General features: G+C 32.1%; 4 protein-coding genes across 8 annotated transcripts; 2 read left to right on the top strand and 2 right to left on the bottom strand.

The window, feature by feature from the left end:
• The first annotated feature begins 2005 nt into the window (after positions 1-2005).
• Positions 2006-3511, top strand: LOC131844544 (uncharacterized). Its single transcript, XM_059193458.1, has 2 exons — positions 2006-2017; positions 2411-3511. The coding sequence occupies exons 1-2, from the start codon at positions 2006-2008 to the stop codon at positions 3503-3505; spliced, it is 1107 nt and encodes a 368-aa protein (XP_059049441.1). The 3' UTR covers positions 3506-3511.
• Positions 3512-3595: 84 nt separating this feature from the next.
• Positions 3596-8643, bottom strand: LOC131844382 (uncharacterized). 5 transcript variants are annotated; one of them, XM_059193254.1, is made up of 10 exons: positions 8475-8643; positions 7053-7142; positions 6612-6781; positions 6303-6350; positions 6150-6209; positions 6006-6074; positions 5553-5925; positions 4860-5111; positions 3894-4064; positions 3596-3809 (listed from the first exon to the last, which is right to left on the bottom strand). In XM_059193254.1, exons 1-10 carry the CDS (start codon positions 8607-8609, stop codon positions 3735-3737), a joined length of 1443 nt encoding a protein of 480 aa, XP_059049237.1. In that variant the 5' UTR covers positions 8610-8643; the 3' UTR covers positions 3596-3734. The 5 variants fall into 5 exon arrangements, with proteins under 5 accessions (XP_059049237.1, XP_059049238.1, XP_059049240.1 ...); XM_059193255.1 differs by having other exon boundaries at positions 4875-5111; XM_059193257.1 differs by lacking the exon at positions 4860-5111.
• Positions 8644-9804: 1161 nt separating this feature from the next.
• LOC131844543 (uncharacterized) lies at positions 9805-14096 on the top strand. Its single transcript, XM_059193457.1, has 10 exons — positions 9805-9993; positions 10341-10493; positions 10853-10912; positions 11035-11128; positions 11601-11784; positions 12199-12420; positions 12680-12829; positions 12918-12989; positions 13302-13427; positions 13854-14096. The coding sequence occupies exons 1-10, from the start codon at positions 9870-9872 to the stop codon at positions 14094-14096; spliced, it is 1428 nt and encodes a 475-aa protein (XP_059049440.1). The 5' UTR covers positions 9805-9869.
• Positions 14097-14129: 33 nt separating this feature from the next.
• Positions 14130-18239, bottom strand: LOC131844542 (uncharacterized). Its single transcript, XM_059193456.1, has 8 exons — positions 17841-18239; positions 17313-17459; positions 16922-16977; positions 16714-16805; positions 15869-16579; positions 15405-15643; positions 14550-14976; positions 14130-14210 (listed from the first exon to the last, which is right to left on the bottom strand). The coding sequence occupies exons 1-8, from the start codon at positions 18011-18013 to the stop codon at positions 14130-14132; spliced, it is 1926 nt and encodes a 641-aa protein (XP_059049439.1). The 5' UTR covers positions 18014-18239.

The raw sequence follows: 18239 nt of genomic DNA, 5'->3' as shown, positions 1-18239 counted from the left end.
GACTTACAGCTGTTTATGGACTTCAAAATATCTACACTTCAGGTGTACTTAATACATTTTAACTTCAATGCAGCAGAACATAAATAATTTTAAGCGATCAAACAAAAAACCATTCAATATTCAATGGTTTCATCAGTGGTGTAGGTACTCGCGAATACAAGTGATTGACAAATCCACTAAACAAATAGCACTAGCCGAGTTTATCATAATTTTGACGGTCATTACTGCGTTTGTTTGCCTTTATAATTCGGAAGATTCATGTGAAATTTACTGCCAACTCATTGATTGAGCGAGGTTCTTCAACGGACCTATGACTATCTCAGGTGAGGTAATAACCATTTTAGATGATATTCTAATTAATTTAATTATGAAGATCTGTAGTGAATATATCCGAATGTTGTAGCCAAATTGAGTCTAAATAAAATTCTAGTGAAATATGTTTGATTACTAATACAGTATTAGTACAGTATTATTACAACAGTTATATCTATAGTTATATAAATATTGCCTTGGAATCGGGGTTTGAAGAAATTCGGTGAAATCTAATATATCAGCTCAATTTGACTCTCTTTGAATTTGACATCGTACATATTATTTTGACTGATTTTTGTAGGTCAACCTAGTACAAGTTGTATGAGATTTAAAATGTTCTCGCACCAAAGGCCAAAAACTCGTTATTTTACGAGAATCCTCGTAAGGTTGGCATCCTCTGCTTGGGATTAATATTTTTATTAATGAAGACTGATAGAATTAAATACATTATTTAAAGATAGAACTTATGGACACAATGAAACAAATGTAGTCAACATTACACTTCGTAAAGGTATGAAAATCAATAGAGAGCAAAATGCTGTTAAATGTTAATGGCCAGAACTTCAACCACCCACCGGAGATTCTATATGGAAAGTCTATAGTTACAGACTTTATGAAACATAACAGCATACAGCATAGAGTATACATAATTGAACAATACTATAACAATACTAATAAATAGTAGTTATAGTAATTATACTTAAACAAATGGCATAGATTTCCCGTATTACAGAACATTTATTATATACATAATAAATGTCTTGCAATGTATTAAGTCTATGTTGTGGAAAATGAAGACAAATATTACTTTGTACTGATCATTCATAAATATATTTCTAAACAAAAGACTTCCGTAATTAGTTGAGTCGCACATTCAGTTACCATTTAACGTAATGTTTCGTATATATTCTATTGATACGTTTCAAAGAAGAAATTACAAAGTTGTTCAAGCATTAGTATTTAGTTAACCTACATTTCGTATATAGGTATTAATTATCATAGTGTTGGAAATTAGCTCTTATTCTGAATAATTGACTCTTCTAATACTAAAATTATGAATTGACCAAAAAAAGCAAAATGTCTAAAATTCAAAGTTTTTATAAAATACTACTTTATGGAAAGTACAGTTTACAATAAGTGAAATAATAATAAATAAAATGTACATTTCAATTGGCCGGCAAGTGACATTGTGAAGTAAAATTGTACATTTTATTTATTACTTAAATTATTATATTATTAGAAATAAAAGTGTGATTAAGAGGTTTTTGATTCTTTCTTCTTTTAGTTTTACCAAGAAGTACTATGTTTTTTAAATTTCGAACTTCCAAAAGAGTATTTATAAATTTACAATACTGTAACGACGCGTCAGGATGTGCATTTTTCAACATATTTCAGTTTTTACATTTGAATAACACACATTTACATGATAATCTACGACCGTAATACGGAAATATGCGTGATAACAAGATCTAAGTGAAAGGAACAACATTTCTTCGCTCGTGCATTCAGTGCGGTAATAGTTATCCTGAAACCGTTTATAGAGACACATAATGACAAATAACTAAATAACAAATAAAGCCAATTGTGCAATAGCTACGTATCCCCATAGAGGGATCGTCCGCCAGTAGTGGTGGAGAGTATAAATCTATGAATTCTCAGTTGTCATCACACACTTCATTCTTCACACATAGTCATGGAGCGCGCGGTAAGTACAAACACCGTCAAAAGTGAAATTGTTGTGTACACTGCCCATGATAAGGAAGTCAATGTTTATTTATTAGAGATTAACTGTGGACACGACACACTTTTCAACCGACTTTAAGAACGAGGAGGTGCAATTAGACTGCGTTTTCTGCTTGTAGATATGTCTGGTGATATTTTCGCCAGTATGTACTTGAACATATTACTTGTACAGACTTTTTAATTGCTAGATTTTATACTAATTTTAGTAATATATTAACAATAACTATTTCCAATACATATTAAAAACTACAAGAATTATGGCAAGTCAAAACTTAAAATTTAGTAGATTAGTTCTCATTTATATCCAGTAAATAACAAGAATATTATCTCTAACCAAACATTTTTTAATTTTCAGGTTGTGTTACTAGGGCTGGTCTCAGCAATAGTTGCAGAGGCACCTTATCATTTACCACGGCCTGCACCGCAAGTGCCTGCGTTCCACTATCCGTCAGCACCTGCGCCTCCATCACAACCTTCGCGACCTCATCCACATTTCCCATCGCAGCCAACACCCCACCTACCGTCTCCACAACCCAATTTCAACTTAGGTTACAATTACGAACGACCAAGCGTACAACCAGCGTTTGTCCAACCACCACAGCCACAGATCCAGTACAACTCTCCGCCTCAACAAATTCATCGACCACACTCAACATATTCGCAACCTCAACAAGCATTGTCGCAATCTTACCCTCAGCCTCAACCTATATCCCATTATCCTCAACCTAGTCATTCATACGGTTTGCCACAACTGCAAATAGCTCCGCGACCTGCCCAACAACCTATTCCACAAATTCAACAACATGTTCCGCAAATTGCGCCACAACATATTTATTCCCAACCTCAGCCTCAATTTCAACCACAACCTCAACCGCAACCAGCTCAAGTATATCAACCAGCTGCATATCAGCAGCAGCAGTTCAACTCTCAACCCGGATATTCGTACCAACAGCCTCACCCTATCCAGGCACTCCAGCAGCTACCTCTTCAAGCTCACTCATTAAACAGCGGTATCTCATCGTCTCTTTCAAGTTACCAAGCAGATTCTAACCAGTACAGAGGTTCACACGACCAGACTCATAATGAAGCATTAGATTCAGTTGTAATCGATCATTTGCAACATATTATAAGGGAAGACGAGCATAGCTTAGCAAAGAGTGCAGGATATCAGTCACTTGTCTCAGGAATATCTTTGGAGAATGCTAAACCTAGCGTAGAGATATCGTCCTTTATACAAAACTCTCCTTTGGGGAGAAATCAAAATACAGGTCCTTCAGAGTCACACAGATCAATTAGCTCATCCACAGCGGTTGCAGTGTCGGGCCCATCTGTGGATTATGGATTACCGTCGATCACAGCTAACAGTCAATCTAGTCACGGCAGTTCATCTTCTAGTTTCGTGCCTCAAACGCACTCTGGTATATCATACGGAGCACCAAGTCAACATTAAACTAGAAAAACTATTGTTATACTTCCGCCATACAATTAAGATAATATTTATAAGATTGTAAATAAAATCAATACTTTATTTTATCTTTTATTTTTCACATTACTAGAATTTAATTACTTTAGATCATTATTTTAGTTTCCTACGCATTTGATAGTACGTATATTGCATTTTAATCAACCATTGATCTGAAATTTCATCGTTTAATTTATGTATCGACTTTTTGTTATGTTCATCTATAAATAAAGTCTTCAGACAATTTGTCTGCGCAAAATATTTTCATGAATAGAGGATACTCTTGGTTCTCCTAAAAAATAAGATTTTAGCATATTATTATCGCTTAGCATTACGCAATAATAAATTTTAAGGGACGACGTGATAATGAACTTACGAAACAAATGGAGTGGTCAGATGTTTGTACTGTATTGTTTATTGAATACGCATTGTAACTTGTTACTTTAGACGTATTCAAATTATTTGATATCGGAAATACAGGTTTATTTGAAAGGCATTGTTTATCTTGACATTTTTGTGATATACAATAAGGTGATAATGACATATCCTGCAATTAAAAAAAAATTAATGTGTAAACAATTTGATAAACTACTTGATAAAACTAGATACCTCTTCCAAAAATGGATATCTTGATACAGTAAATCTAAATATATAATACAGCCCTAACCATTGGACGGATGGGGCTGAAATTTGGCATGCAGGTAGATGTTATGACTTAGTTATCCGATAAGAAAGGATTTTAATTAATTCTATCCCCAAGGGGATAAAATAGGGGATCATCCCATTTGTTCCATCCAAAGTTTATATGAAACTTTGTCAATTTTAAACCGATCGGGTTGAGACTTGGCATGCATAAAGCTACTATGACGTAGGCATCCCCTAAGAAAGGATTTTGATAAATTCCACCCCTAAGGAGATAAATTAACGCGAGAGAATCCACGGGCAAAAGCTAGTCTACTTATATATTAATGAAAATGAACTATAATATATACACATAAATTAATAAACATTAATTTCCACGATCATCCATACTCGTATATGTTAACTACTGCCAACTATGAATATAGCTTAAATAAACAAAGCAATAAACGAACTCTCTGTCTTACTTATAATTTAAGATTTTCACATTAGGTACAAACAGTAGGCATATGTGCGCTATGTAAAAATCTTACAAAATAATTAAATTTCAAAATAGATATAAGTGTATCGATTTTATTATTGTATTTTAATAAAAATTGATAGGAAATAAATTATTTCACCATGGAAGGAAATATGTTTAGTACTTGAAAATAAGCAGATGAAAACAAAGACGCGAAATACAGATAGTAATTATATATATAACCAATATTATGCCTACGCATCTGGTTGCCCTTTGAAGCGTGGGGACCTTCATTAAAGATTCGTGTTTGTGGTAAGCGCCAGTACAAATGCACTCTGTCCACAATTTCCGGTCAGAGTATTGGCTCTCAGCATCCATTCTGGTTATAATCTCAGAACACTGACATGATACATCATTGATGTATGGGTTTTGTGGTTCGAGTTCACACTTTTTCGGTTTTTTGCCACGTTTCTTTTTGTGTTCATCCCTATGTACCTATAAGATAACTGGCAAATTTAGGTTACGTTGTCTTAAATAAAGCAATCTTAGAAGTCTATTAGATCTCTTTATTAATTGTATAACCTGTCAAGTGATAACAGTCCCCCATATACATGAACAGCATCATGGATATCGCGTGATCATGTGACTGACAACTAAATGTCATGTCTCGTAATCCTTAGTTTGCAAATACAGAAATTCATCCTGGATTTCTGGTAAGTATAGATTATAACAGTACGTAATTTTTCATATACAATAATGGTACAAAAGTCAATAATTTTACGGCTATCGAAGTAAAATGTCACGAGGTATATAAATTGACTTTGGCTTTATTAAAATGAATGTGAATTTGGATAGTGATTTTATGTATCGAAATACATATTTAATTATATAAAACATTTCTTGATAGAAAATAATACCATAGAAATTACTACAAACCTCCGACGTATTTACTTGATTTTTATCTATTGTTGATACTGTAGAATTTTTATGTAAAGAACAATTGACACATTTTGCAACTGTCGAAGTATTGTCTTGTGTCTCTGTACTCCTTTTCACAGCACATTCCTCAGGACATTGACAAAATGCATCTTCAATTGCAGCTTCGTAAACATTTGATACATAATCTATTCTTTTAATTTCTTTATCGCCTGCATCACCCGATTCTGATCCGATTTTGTTACCTTCTTGTACACTTATAACATCATTAGGTTTATGTTCTGAACCACGAACACGGACACTTGTTAGACTTTGAGATTTCAGTACTATTTTCGTTTGGATTTCGGTTTCAGATACGACTGTGGTAACTGATCTGTAAATGACGACTGATTAATCATTGATTTAAGGAAATAAAGAGATGTTTAGTATTCGTGGTTAAGAACTCATACATACTGTTGACAGCACGATGTTTGTCGAATGACGTCTTTAGGCGCCAGTATATACTTCAAGCTGTCATGTGACCTTAAATAATAATAATACATTAAAGAATACTGTAATACAAAGTTTTAAGATAACTTTTAAAATTAAACGATTTACTTCCTGAGCATATCGCCATCTTCTTTACTACTTATGGGATGTCGACGTTTCCTCCAGGGACTTGGAACACAGAAAACACGATATAGGTATTTGAATTAAGAATTAGATCAGGATAGAAGAAAATAAGTAATTATATATATATGTAGGCAATACCTTTTCACCCTCGCAAATATTTTAGTTTTGCACGGCCGACATGCCGAGCTGGAAAAATATAATAAATGGCATTGATAGGTTGTTACTTCAAAAATACATTATAAAGTATTGTGTTAAAGATCTAAACAGTTTTAGATATGCCATATGATATAGGCATTTTCTCGAGATAAAATTCCTTTTTAGTTCAACAATCCAAAATCATTGGTTGTTTTCGGATATTGGATAGGATGAAGGATACTGTACTAAACAGTGTATATTTTTTTTTCGATCCTAAATTCATAGGTATAGCAATTATTTTAATAAACTTACCCATTTGTTAACTTATCAGCGTTGATGACAAAAGTCTGCTTCATTTTCACATCATTAACATCTTCCATTTGACTATCAAGAAGGAATTGGTTGTATTTGTCGTCCAACCATTTTGCAAATGAAGTCAAATCGTGATCTTTTGAGTAATCTTCATGGGGTGGTCGATGCTCCTAAGTAGTCTATATATTAATACGTGAAGTAAAATCTTTCGCACACTTTGTACCCCTAAGAAAACGTAAAAACTGGGTCAAAAGTGTGCGAAATTTCACACTCCTCTAGAAAGCAACGCTAATAAATGTTTTCATTCTTATTCTTTTTTGGATAAGAAAGACACTAACTAACTGCTTTAAGCACGACTGCTAAAGATCTACTTACTTTTAACGAACTGCTAAGGATCTACTTACAGAAACATAAATATTCTTTAAATAATTAAAAACTTACCTGAGTGTACCATCGAAATGCTTTTACAAAAAAATTTGGGTTGCCTTTCCTCATTTCTCTGCTTCTTTGTTTTCGATATACAGGTTGTTGCTGAAGGAGTAAAGATTATTATTACAGAACTGAAGATATTCAATTATCTTATCAATGAACTGGAACCCACATTTTTTTTTCTCTTTTGTTTCCTTGTGTAATTAGTGTATATGTATGTAATTAGTGTTTATAACTGTGTGTATTTGTATATTATCTCCCAATATGCCCAATATTGGGTGACTGTAAAGTTCACTCACATAAATAAATATTATCGTTTTAATGATGACATATTATTGGATATAGTAACCGTAGTATAACCGATTTCCAAAAAGGAAAAGATTATCTATTCTTTTTTTTTTTTTATAACACAGGGGACAAACGATCATGCGGCTCACCTGATGGTAAGTGATTACCGCCGCCCATGAGCACCCGCAACACCAGGGTAATTGCAAGTACGTTGTCGGCCTTTTAAAAAGGAATAAGCTCTTTTCTTGAAGGTTTGGAAATACCATTGCTGGAAGGTGATTCCACAATGTGGTTGTGCGAGGCAAAAAGTTTCTAGCCATTCATCCAGATGATCAGGATGGTATTTCAGTTTCTGGCGGGTGGTACGGTGGTAAAACTCAGGTGAGCTGGTATTAATCCGAACAATTCCTCAGAACACTCCCCGTAATATATGCGGTAGAAAATGCACAGAGATGCAATATCTCGCCGCAAAGTCAATGGGTCGAGTCTGTCACATAGACGTTGATTACCAATGATTCTGGCTGCTCGGTTCTGAATGCGGTCAAATGGAAGTAGCTGGTATTGTGGTGCTCCCGCCCAGAGATGAGAAAAGTATTCCATGTGCGACCGGATTTGCGCCTTGTATAATTGGAAGCGATGGGCCGCCGTGAAATACCGTCCCACTCTACTGAGCACACCAAGCTTTTTTGAGGCTATTTTAGCCTTGTCCTCCAAATGACTGCAAAACTGAACGTCACTGGATATATCAACGCCAAGGACCTCGAGATTTGGCTTCACATCAAGGAGAGTGTCTTGAAACTGAGGAGATACGATAAAGGATTCTTTTTAGCGTTAATTTTGTTCTTAATATTCGGGTATATTGTTCTTAGTATCTGTTACCTCAGAACTCATTTCTGATGTAGTTTACATTTATTCATAAATTAGAATTTTTAACATTTTAAGGAAGGCGTTACATATGAATGTAGATGGGTAGAAGGGCAGAGGAAGACCGAAAAGGAGATGGATTGACTGTGTGAAAGATGAGATGGTGAGAATGGGACTAATTAACGAGATGACTGCGAATAGAGATGAATGGAAGAGAAAAACATTAAGCCGACTCCAAATAAATGGGACAATGAAGAAGCAGATGATGATGTGTGTACGAACCACTTGGGTGCAATAAATCAGTGGATGCCTCAGAGTTGGGTAACAAGGAGGACCTTGAACATTTCTAACATTGGCATTATACTCGTAGTAATCCCGTAGACCACAGTCGCACTCGCTTGATGATGTTGAAGACATAGTTGTAATAAAAATAAATAAGGTGTGTGTCAAAATGAACTGTAAAACATAACGACAATGTCAGTTTTTTTTCTTAAATAGGTTATATATAGAATAACTAGGCAAGTTGACAGGTAACTGATTGTATTGGTATGTACATGTCGAGTGGAGGCGCGGTGCATATTTTAAATAAACTTAATATGAACGTTGATGGATGTAAAGGGACAAAAACCGAAAATAAATAAATGTTATGTCAATGAAAAATTAATGACAATAATGTCATCATTAGTTATCATCGTTAGTGATATAATGCGCCGACCCCAAATAATTGCATAAAGGCAAGGCACGACATGTATAACGATATACAGCAATTAAAGAGTATAAATCTAAAATAAACTGATTTGAGAAATTGTAGTTATTTTGTTGTTGTATTGAACAATGATTAATTAATTCATTGAGTCTAATGTGGAGTTGATGGAGAGCCTGCCCAAAACATTAGAGCAATAATTTTATAATCGACTAAATCCATCATGGCGATTCGCTGGTCTCAGGGGTTGGACTTTTGGTGGTATTCACAAAAAGATAAATAGATAGATAAATCGTAGTACGTATTCATTTTCTGTACTGTGTTCAGTATTCGTATTTTTACCCGCCGTCATACTGCTGGGGCTACACGGATAGTATTTCTATGAATGGCCAGCTATATCTAACTAGATTTTAATTACTTATAAGCAGCATAGCACCGTAGTTAGGTACTCGGTATTGAAAAGGATATACAGAAAAGTAGTGGTATAATACATACACTTGGAAATAAAACAGATAGTTTATTTTTCCTATTTCAGGCTGTAGACAGAATATTTGCTAATCCCGCAGGATGAGAATCTACAAGAAATTTAAGCATATATAATAAAATATTAATAGGTTGCTATCTGTATATCTATATACATGTAATGCACAGATATTATATATATATTAAAATAAACTAATATTTTTAACTAATCTTTATTACAGCGAGAGAAGCCAAAATAACAGTTTCTTGATATTTGTCTGTCTGTGCCAATATTTGTAAAGGTAACACGAAAAAAATTCAGATTTTTCAGGTATATTTGCTACTTTGAAGCAAGGGCAATTGACTAATATTTTACTAATATTTATCTTAATTTCATAGCCAACTCGAGTAGATACTTATACAATGAATTGCAAACATTATATCTAATATCAAAATAGCAAACCTATATTGCAAGACGTCTAAATTATTTTAGCTATTTATAGTAACTACACATGAAATTGTTAATTATGGTTAAGTATCAATTCATATTTTTGCTAATTTATATATCTTCATGCGTTCTCGGTTATATGAAGAGTTTATATACAATTCCAAATATAAATAAAGATACTTTGAGAGGTAAGATATTACTTACATTTTGCTTATTTACTTATGTAATTTTGTATATATTATGTAAACGAGAACCATGATATTAAGTATTATATATAAAAATAAAGTAGATATGCTGAAAAGATATAATTAAAAATTCGGTTCTCAGATTTATTTGCCCGTAATACTTGTTTATTCCGCCATCTCCATGATCAGGACGTTTGTAACATCGTTCGTAATTTAGCGTCGAGGTTTAGCTAAAAGCTTTTAAATAATATTGTCATGGTAAATATCTCGTTTAATTAGTGTATACAATTGTAAAGAACCTTGTAAATTTAAAACAGCGTTTATATAATTTTAAATATTTATTTTTTAAGATTCTTTCTGCAATAGCTACGAGGTACCTGAACAATCTTTCTATTTAAAGAAAAACATAGATACACCTATCAATGTGCAACCTATGGAGGCTGAAAACAAGATGGCGATCACAACGTTTATGACAGCCTCTGTACCTGAAACTGTTAAAGAAGGTTTGTAATAGTTTATTGATTTTTCAAAAAATATTTATATGTACATATTGTTGTTGTTGTTGTGTCAGTTCTAAAATTATTAGCTTAAAGTCTATTTGAACTTATGAATTTGTCGTTATTGTTACTTTTTATTTTTTTGTAACTACAGAATGTATTTCATACATTCTGTAGTTACAAAAAAATAAAAAAACTATGCTCATTTCAAGGAAAAACGCACAATACAATTTTATTTATAATTTTGCTCCGCAAAACTACATAGAGGAGATATAATATAATGCTAAACAACTAGTATCCAATACATTAATTTAAAATCCTGTTATAAATATTATATCTAAATATTTAGAAATGATATATTTCAGATCCTATTTCAGTATTTGAGAAACAAATGTATAAATTTCTTTATGGGCAAAAAACTCCCGGTAAGTCAAAACTGTCTTTGTTTTTGCATGGATCTATAAATAATACATACCGTTGAAATCAATAAATACAAAAGTATTCGTCCTTAATTGGTAAAGTAAATTTAATTCAGGGTATATTGCAGAAGATATAGCCAAAATCTTGGAGAATCAAAAGTTGAGTTTCAAAGAATTTAATGATGATTCTCTTGCGCAGTATCCAAATGGGAACATAATGAGGTAATTCCATGTTAATAAGGTACCACGTGGCTTGGCACACAAATTTGTGTTCAATAACGTTGATACATTTTAGCAGTATATTAAAGTCGTGTAATTAAAGTAGCGTGACATTGTATAACTCATAGCCTTCCGCCATAAATGACGTACTCAACACTAAAGTAATTTTTAAAATCGGATAAGAAGTACTAGAGATTATTCCAAACATACAAACTGACAAACTTTATCTCTATATAATATTAGTATAGGTATGTAAAATTATGTTATCTGTGGTATAGGTCATTCTTCTGTACGTGTGGTTCTCACCTAATTCTCCCTAAACGACTAGACCGATATGGGTTTTATTTTGTGTGTATATTTGAGTGCGTTTCTGAATGCTTTGAAAACATAATTGGACCCGATAGATGCCACTGCTTTTTCAGGGTGGACAACGTCTGTTGGGTCTAGTAGGTATTGATATATTTAAACATTTCAGGGCAGAATTGTTTGACAATAAAAGCAGTGTACATCTTCCGCTATCCGAATATATGCACCAAGGTCATTGTAATCTGAAAATTACAAAAGATTATATGCAAACGGCTGTGAATGCTTTTTCCATATTTTTGGAAGGAAATGTAGATGATATTATGCGATTGCCTCCTATGTATGTATTACGATCGGTAAGTAATTAACCAATAAGTTAACGATTTTTGTAAGATATATTTATAATTATGTTTTACGAAACCGATTCAAAATCGTAATGAAATTTCAGATGGTACAAATTAAAGAATAAAATTAGCTAGTTCAAACACACAATACCTGCCATATTTAAGGATTTCAGATCACTTTATCAGTCTTAATTAGTGACAATGAGATCGCCTCAAGAGTAGACCCTACAAAAAAATAATTTTAACTCGATCCATAATTTATTGATAAAGATATCGATAGGTACATGTGTCAACTATATAAAATAATACACATTTATATAATCTATAAGTAATAATGCGAAATATTTTATAATATAGCTTCCATCTTGTAAAGCTTAATTGAAAAGAAAAGAAATTTTAAATGAGATAAGATAAAAACAATTGTAGGCTCGCACCATTGCTATGATGAAAATAGGCCGCGAAAAACTGGCAGCAACATGGACTGTGGTGAAAGGCAATAACAGTTCTGATAGTATATCTTACCAGACTCTTGAGATGTATCGGCCACTATTTAAATATCTTAATGGAAGAGAAATTGCCAGACTCAATTTAAGCGATGATAAAATACTGATGTACGTCGGTACACATGCTGATCTTAATAGACATCAGGTATGGACTTTTTACTATATTACTAGACACAAAATAATCTACTTATATGTTATTATGGTTTTAACTTTTCTTTTAACAAGCTCATTTTGTTCGTTAGTTAATTTGAATCTATGCACATCTTGTATCGTCTATGATTTGTAAAGTCCTAATCTGAAACCAATTTTCTATGCTCTATGGTAATTGGTACTTAGGTTCCAAACTGTGGTCTTTATCTTATTAGTCAATTTTATTCTAAACATATTATAGTACATATATATAGGTAGGTGTAGTGGCGAGCAAATACTTACAACTGAATAAGAATTGGATGCATCCAAAATATTTAAATTTGATGAACAATTTGCTGTGTGGCGTACCTATGACTTTCATGAGAAAGATCCCTGAGAATACTTATTTGCAACTGGCTCATCAGGTAAATTAATGTTTCAATAAAATAGGTTGAAGGTTGATATTATATGAAAACAACAGAAAAACCTAACCTAATAGTAATAAATTTTCAGGTATTCTATCATATACGTGCATGCGATCCTCTGCAGCGAAGATTCTATCTTGCAATGATGACAAAAACACAGGTAAATCTGATTTAAAAAATTGTAATAATAATATAAAAATATGCAGTTGAGTTTCTTGACAGTACTTCTCAACTAAAGTAGCTAGCTGCACTGGACGGTGTGGATAGTTTAAAAAATTATGAACTGCATTAAAGGCCGCAAGATCATATCAGAATAAATATTTCATTTTTTTTTTATTAATATTAATAATTGATGAAATAAATCGAAATTTTAAGAAATTTACATTTCCTGAAAACTTATCATTAATTCTGATCTTCATTCGTGTTAAGATGAATACATGTGTTTAAGACTTTGCTGATAATATTTGGATAGGCACTAGGAAAATCGTACAGTTGGAGTGCTCGAGATGTCTCCCGCTTAGGACTGCTGTTAGCTGAAGTAGAGGGTCCTGCTTTGAGTGCTATTAACCCAGAAGCTATGTCCGGTATCACAGCACAGGTTTGTAATCATATATATTTAAACAAGTCGTACTTAGGTTGTAACTTGAAAAATAAAATGAAAAGAAAATTTTACGTAACCTCCGATAAAAATTAACTCTAATAAGTAAAAAACATAGAGATTCCTGAACAGATTTTCATAATTTATAACTAAGTATAAATTATGTTGATTATGTCAGGATTCGTATACAAACCGTATCACAATCGGTATAATAATTTAGAAACTGCAACGCCACAGATACGCTTAACTTTTAATACTCTTTCTGGGTCGGGGACCAAAAAACGTTTCTACCTACTTGTTAGTCACTGAAACTTGCTTTTTCCTGACTAGATAGGATCTGAACTTGTATTTATACCAAGTTAAATAAGTAATGCATTACTTGCACATTATATGTATATATATATATATATATCTTTTAACTATCAGATAATGCTTGAAATGCCGGCATCGAGTTTGAAGTACATCACAGAAATGCAGCTGCGTTACATCGGTCAGAAGCCTCTTAACATACTGGCAAAAAAGCTAATGGTATTTCAAGACGAACAACGAATAAAATTAGGACACAATACAAGTGATATGGTACATCCTTGTTTCATATTAGAAATAATATTGTTAGGTATGCTGTTATCTTTAGGTACTACGTATAGCTACATACAAATATTTTATTAAAACATAAAATGCAGTGTAGTTTTATTTATATTTTTATAAACTGTAGTATCTAAGGACCTGTAATGGGGGTAAGTGAAACGTGTAGTGCCCATCCTCATGGCGTCTTGCTTCAAGCTGAAAAAGTAATAAACTATTAAATTTACTCTTATTTAATTTAATATTAATAATATAATGAAATAATTTATTAGTGAAGGTTTGATGATATTTAATTTTATTGAAAAAATTGGGATGTGTTTTATTTCTCTTATCCCCAGTACTCGGTTTTTGGCGTTTTTTTTCTATGTACAGACATTCGACTTCTACATTTTTATTATATGTATATTATTATTATATATTTAGTAGTCATTAAACTGCTAATAGCTAGAATACGCTAAATGAAATTTGTTGCATAAATATTACCGACTCTGGATTAATATAGGCAAGTAAGCAAGCTGTGGTAAGTAAATTATTTACCATAATATTACACCATTCAGTTTGGGTGTATTTGTTTAATGTACTTTTCGTTAGTCTTGTATGATTAACTTCATTCTCTAAAATTAACGATTGTGCAGCTTGTATTTCTTCTGTAGAAATGTCTTGTAATGCAGTAATAAATACAGGATCCCTATTTTCCCTTTCAGATATAACCACTTTTCGTTTTGTGAATTCGTTTTTATTACAGTTTTTACTAACGTATGGCGATGAAGGCGATGTTTTAACATATTCAGTTATTTTGTTATTATTTATATGTACTATATCCTTCGTTTCTGTACTGTCGAAATTACGAATAGGTGATATATTAGTTTTTATTTTATCAATACTCTCATTACAGTTGACTTTTATATTTTGAGTAGTTTGAACTTCTTTATCTACTTTACAATTAGCTTCTCCACAGTTACATCTAAAACATATTTTAAAATTATTATCTCAAATAGAATATTGCTTAATATTTCCTTGAAATTATTATTCAATAAAGAGCATAAAACAACGCCATTTGACACTATAACTTCGAGACTCTTTTCTGAGAGGTTTACATATAAATATATACAAATGGCAGCCGCCGTTGTGTGTCTCAGGTCTATTTCATATATAAATAAAATATCATTGCTTTAGTGGTTCGAACGATTTGGTTGATTTATTTGTTGTATCCAAAATGATTAGGATAAGCTAGATAAGACAAGATAGATAAAAATCTATTTGAAAAGTAGAAAATTTGGTCAGTATTTAAAAGTGAAATTCAGTTGGTTTTGCCGTAATCTATTTTATATTAGGTATGCCAATTCGAAGTTACTCTAGATCACGTATTTATAAATATTTAAAATGGATTACCTTAAAAAATTTTCATTGCTACTTTTATTTAATACCAACACAACAAATTTCATTTTGTCATAGCAAGCAGGTGCAACGTGACAACGTGCGCAATGAACCAATACATTTTTTTCATTATTTTCACTTTTGTTTAGTTCACTAAATATTGTTTGTAATGTTTGATTTTGCATAACTACATTTTCGTCGACATTTGTTTGAGAACCATTTGTTTGTAATTTATCGCTAAACAATTCTATATTCTGCACATGGTTATTTATTTCATTATTTATAATAGCCGTGCAATTTTTTATTTGTACATCTAATTTTAAATCAACTACATCTCCTCTTTTTATTATAGCAATACAAGAGTCTGTTGGAACTGTAACAGTTTCAGAAACTTTTGTATGGTTCCGTAATTCTTGGGGAAAGTTATTAGAAACTATTTCTAATCTGCTATTAGTCCTCGAAGTATTTTTATACTGTACCAATGATTCAGGTACATGCATGTTTTCTAATATTTTATTTATTATCGTGGGAGGTAATTCCTCAATCGTTTCAATAGTTTGCCTGTTATCATTTGGCATAAGAATGGCTGTTAAAGAAGTATCACTTTTATCTTTATTGTCTATTACAGAAAATCTATTCCGATTAAGTTCAGAATCTACTAAAATTGAGTCCGTTTTGCTATCAACACTTATGTTTATGTTAGAAACCATTGTAATTTCTTTATCATTGATTATATTGTCAACTTCTGTTTTATTTATAGTGTGGCCCTTCTCGTTAGATTGAGGTTTAGTAGAAGAAGATAATTTCGTTTCAACGGGGTCTTTAATTTTGGATGACGCTGTAAACGTTGTTGGCATTGTTTGTTTACCTTTACATACATTTTTTGCAATGATCTTATTAGATTTTGTTGTAGGTTGTTGATGGTTATTGATAGAACCAGTAGGGCTTTTTTCATTTTTCGAAGCAACTTTATAAAGTTTAGCTGAAAATTCTCTTTTTTTCAATGATGATTTTCTACTTGCTGCTGGTGACGTTAAAGGTGTAGTATTAATTTTTCTTGCAATAGTATTGCGTTGGGATAAAGGAAGCCTTCGTTTTGATGATGCAATGCTAGATCTTTCACCATGAGTGTGTGCAGGTGAAATTAGAGTTTTTACGGCTTCAGTTTCGTCAATTGAATGTATATTTAACTGTCAACATTGAAAAATACATATTTGTTATTATGGCAGTATTGTCATTATACGACATATATGAGATGTATGTATTTGTCTTTATGTATAATATCACGTTAATAACAACATATTTATATATGTACAGTACTTACAGTTTCTGCCGTTGGTCTCAGGTTAGATTTTAATTTATCTAACCGCACCTTAATATCTGATTTCAATCTATTATGTATCATTTGAATTTCATCTGAAATAAATAATATTACTTCAAATTTCATTTACAATCCTATGGTTTCATAATATTATTAAATACCAAATGGATGGTAGGTGTACAAAAATATTCATATTATTTATTAAAATAACCTGGATTCCTCACTTCATTATTACTTAAATTTTTTGCTTGTCGTTTTTCCCATGACCTATAAAATATCAAAAGATAGTTAATAAGATAGAGATTAGGAAGGGGAGGAATAGTGATATACGATTAAAAGTATTTTTAATTTTACCATAGTAATTGTAGTCCAATAAATCCAAGAAATTTATTCGTGCACTATGTTCCCGTTTTAAGAGTTAAATTATGGGAAGGAAAATGTGAAAGAAGAATCGGAGGAAGAATGAAATTATAAACTGGGTTATTCGTTCAAGATCTTTATACATCTGGCCTTTACAATGAGCGATGCCGTATCGTATAGAAGGTGTTTATGAGATAGCAGTTAAGAAATGTGTGGTTTTTATATGAAAAAAATACAAGAACCTGGATGCCTTCATAAGGTAAAGGTCATAACCAGCTGGTATAAATGTATCGTTGGTCTCCACAGCTACATACGCAATACCATCGCTGAGCTCCAGAGGTCCTTCTAGCCGTTTTCCATCCACTGTGTACAAGTTTATAGATGAGTGCCTTAAATTAGATGGTATTCTGTTACAATAAATATTTAATCTAACAATTTAATAAGCGATGTGTTCCAATTGGAAACCTTAGTCAGCTTGTCTTTGTATAATATATGTGGAATTAAAGTCTCTAAATAACCAATATGAACAAATAAGTTCAACCAATTTCTATCAATTAAAACGTTATAACGGATCCAAATACGACGTTAAAAGAAAAAGAAACAGATTGTTATGCTGTAGATATAATCCATAATAACACAGTCATATAGGTTTTTAAGTAGTGGATAAATAAGTAAACATTTATAACAAACATTTGATAGGTAGGTTCTATAGAATTCTACTGAACTATGTCACAAACCAATGGCTAGTAAAGTAAAAAAAACATAATTACATGTATCCGAACTGTGATCGAGCTAAGTAGTTCAGAGTAGATTCCCACCAAGTTAGCTCTTCAGTTTGCAGGTGGTATTTCCTCGGAGGAGTGTATTGTTGTCCATTTGAAAATAAATATATATCTATGGCCTGCCAATCAGCCTTGCTATCTGGTACTTTAGCTTCATTCATTTTCACTAGAAATCGATCTTCTTATCATTAGTTCATATTGAAATAATTGCTGCAATAATTTATTTGTAAGATGTTAGAATATGAATATCATATGTCAGAATGTCCGGTAAAGAATTTTTATTTCACATAAATAAAAAGAGCGATACAATAATGTAGTATGACAGAAAGTAGGTAATTCATTAATTTTATATACGGATGAGAGATTTACAAAAGTGTTCAGCTAAAA

The sequence above is a fragment of the Achroia grisella genome, unplaced genomic scaffold, assembly GCF_030625045.1.
Source record: "Achroia grisella isolate CSIRO2021 unplaced genomic scaffold, CSIRO_AGI_Agris_v1 utg402, whole genome shotgun sequence".
NCBI classification, from domain to species: Eukaryota; Metazoa; Arthropoda; class Insecta; order Lepidoptera; family Pyralidae; genus Achroia; species Achroia grisella.
The sequence above is the reverse complement of the archived record's forward strand: the minus strand, read 5'-3'. Positions and strand labels throughout refer to the sequence as shown.

Bases quoted from the DNA above. Each gene is read 5' to 3' on its own strand.
- LOC131844543 (XM_059193457.1), top strand. From the start codon at position 9,870: ATGAAATTGTTAATTATGGTTAAGTATCAATTCATATTTTTGCTAATT. The intron at 12,421-12,679 runs GTATGGACTTTT...ACATATATATAG, and splicing joins CTGATCTTAATAGACATCAG to GTAGGTGTAGTGGCGAGCAA. The intron at 12,990-13,301 runs GTAAATCTGATT...ATATTTGGATAG, and splicing joins CAATGATGACAAAAACACAG to GCACTAGGAAAATCGTACAG.
- LOC131844542 (XM_059193456.1), bottom strand. From the start codon at position 18,013: ATGAATGAAGCTAAAGTACCAGATAGCAAGGCTGATTGGCAGGCCATA. The intron at 17,460-17,840 runs GTAATTATGTTT...ATCTAATTTAAG, and splicing joins CGATCACAGTTCGGATACAT to GCACTCATCTATAAACTTGT. The intron at 14,977-15,404 runs GTAATCCATTTT...AATATGTTTTAG, and splicing joins AGCAATGAAAATTTTTTAAG to ATGTAACTGTGGAGAAGCTA.
- LOC131844382 (XM_059193254.1), bottom strand. From the start codon at position 8,609: ATGTCTTCAACATCATCAAGCGAGTGCGACTGTGGTCTACGGGATTAC. The intron at 6,782-7,052 runs GTAAGTTTTTAA...TAGACTACTTAG, and splicing joins CATTTCGATGGTACACTCAG to GAGCATCGACCACCCCATGA. The intron at 5,926-6,005 runs GTATGTATGAGT...CGTCATTTACAG, and splicing joins CAAACATCGTGCTGTCAACA to ATCAGTTACCACAGTCGTAT.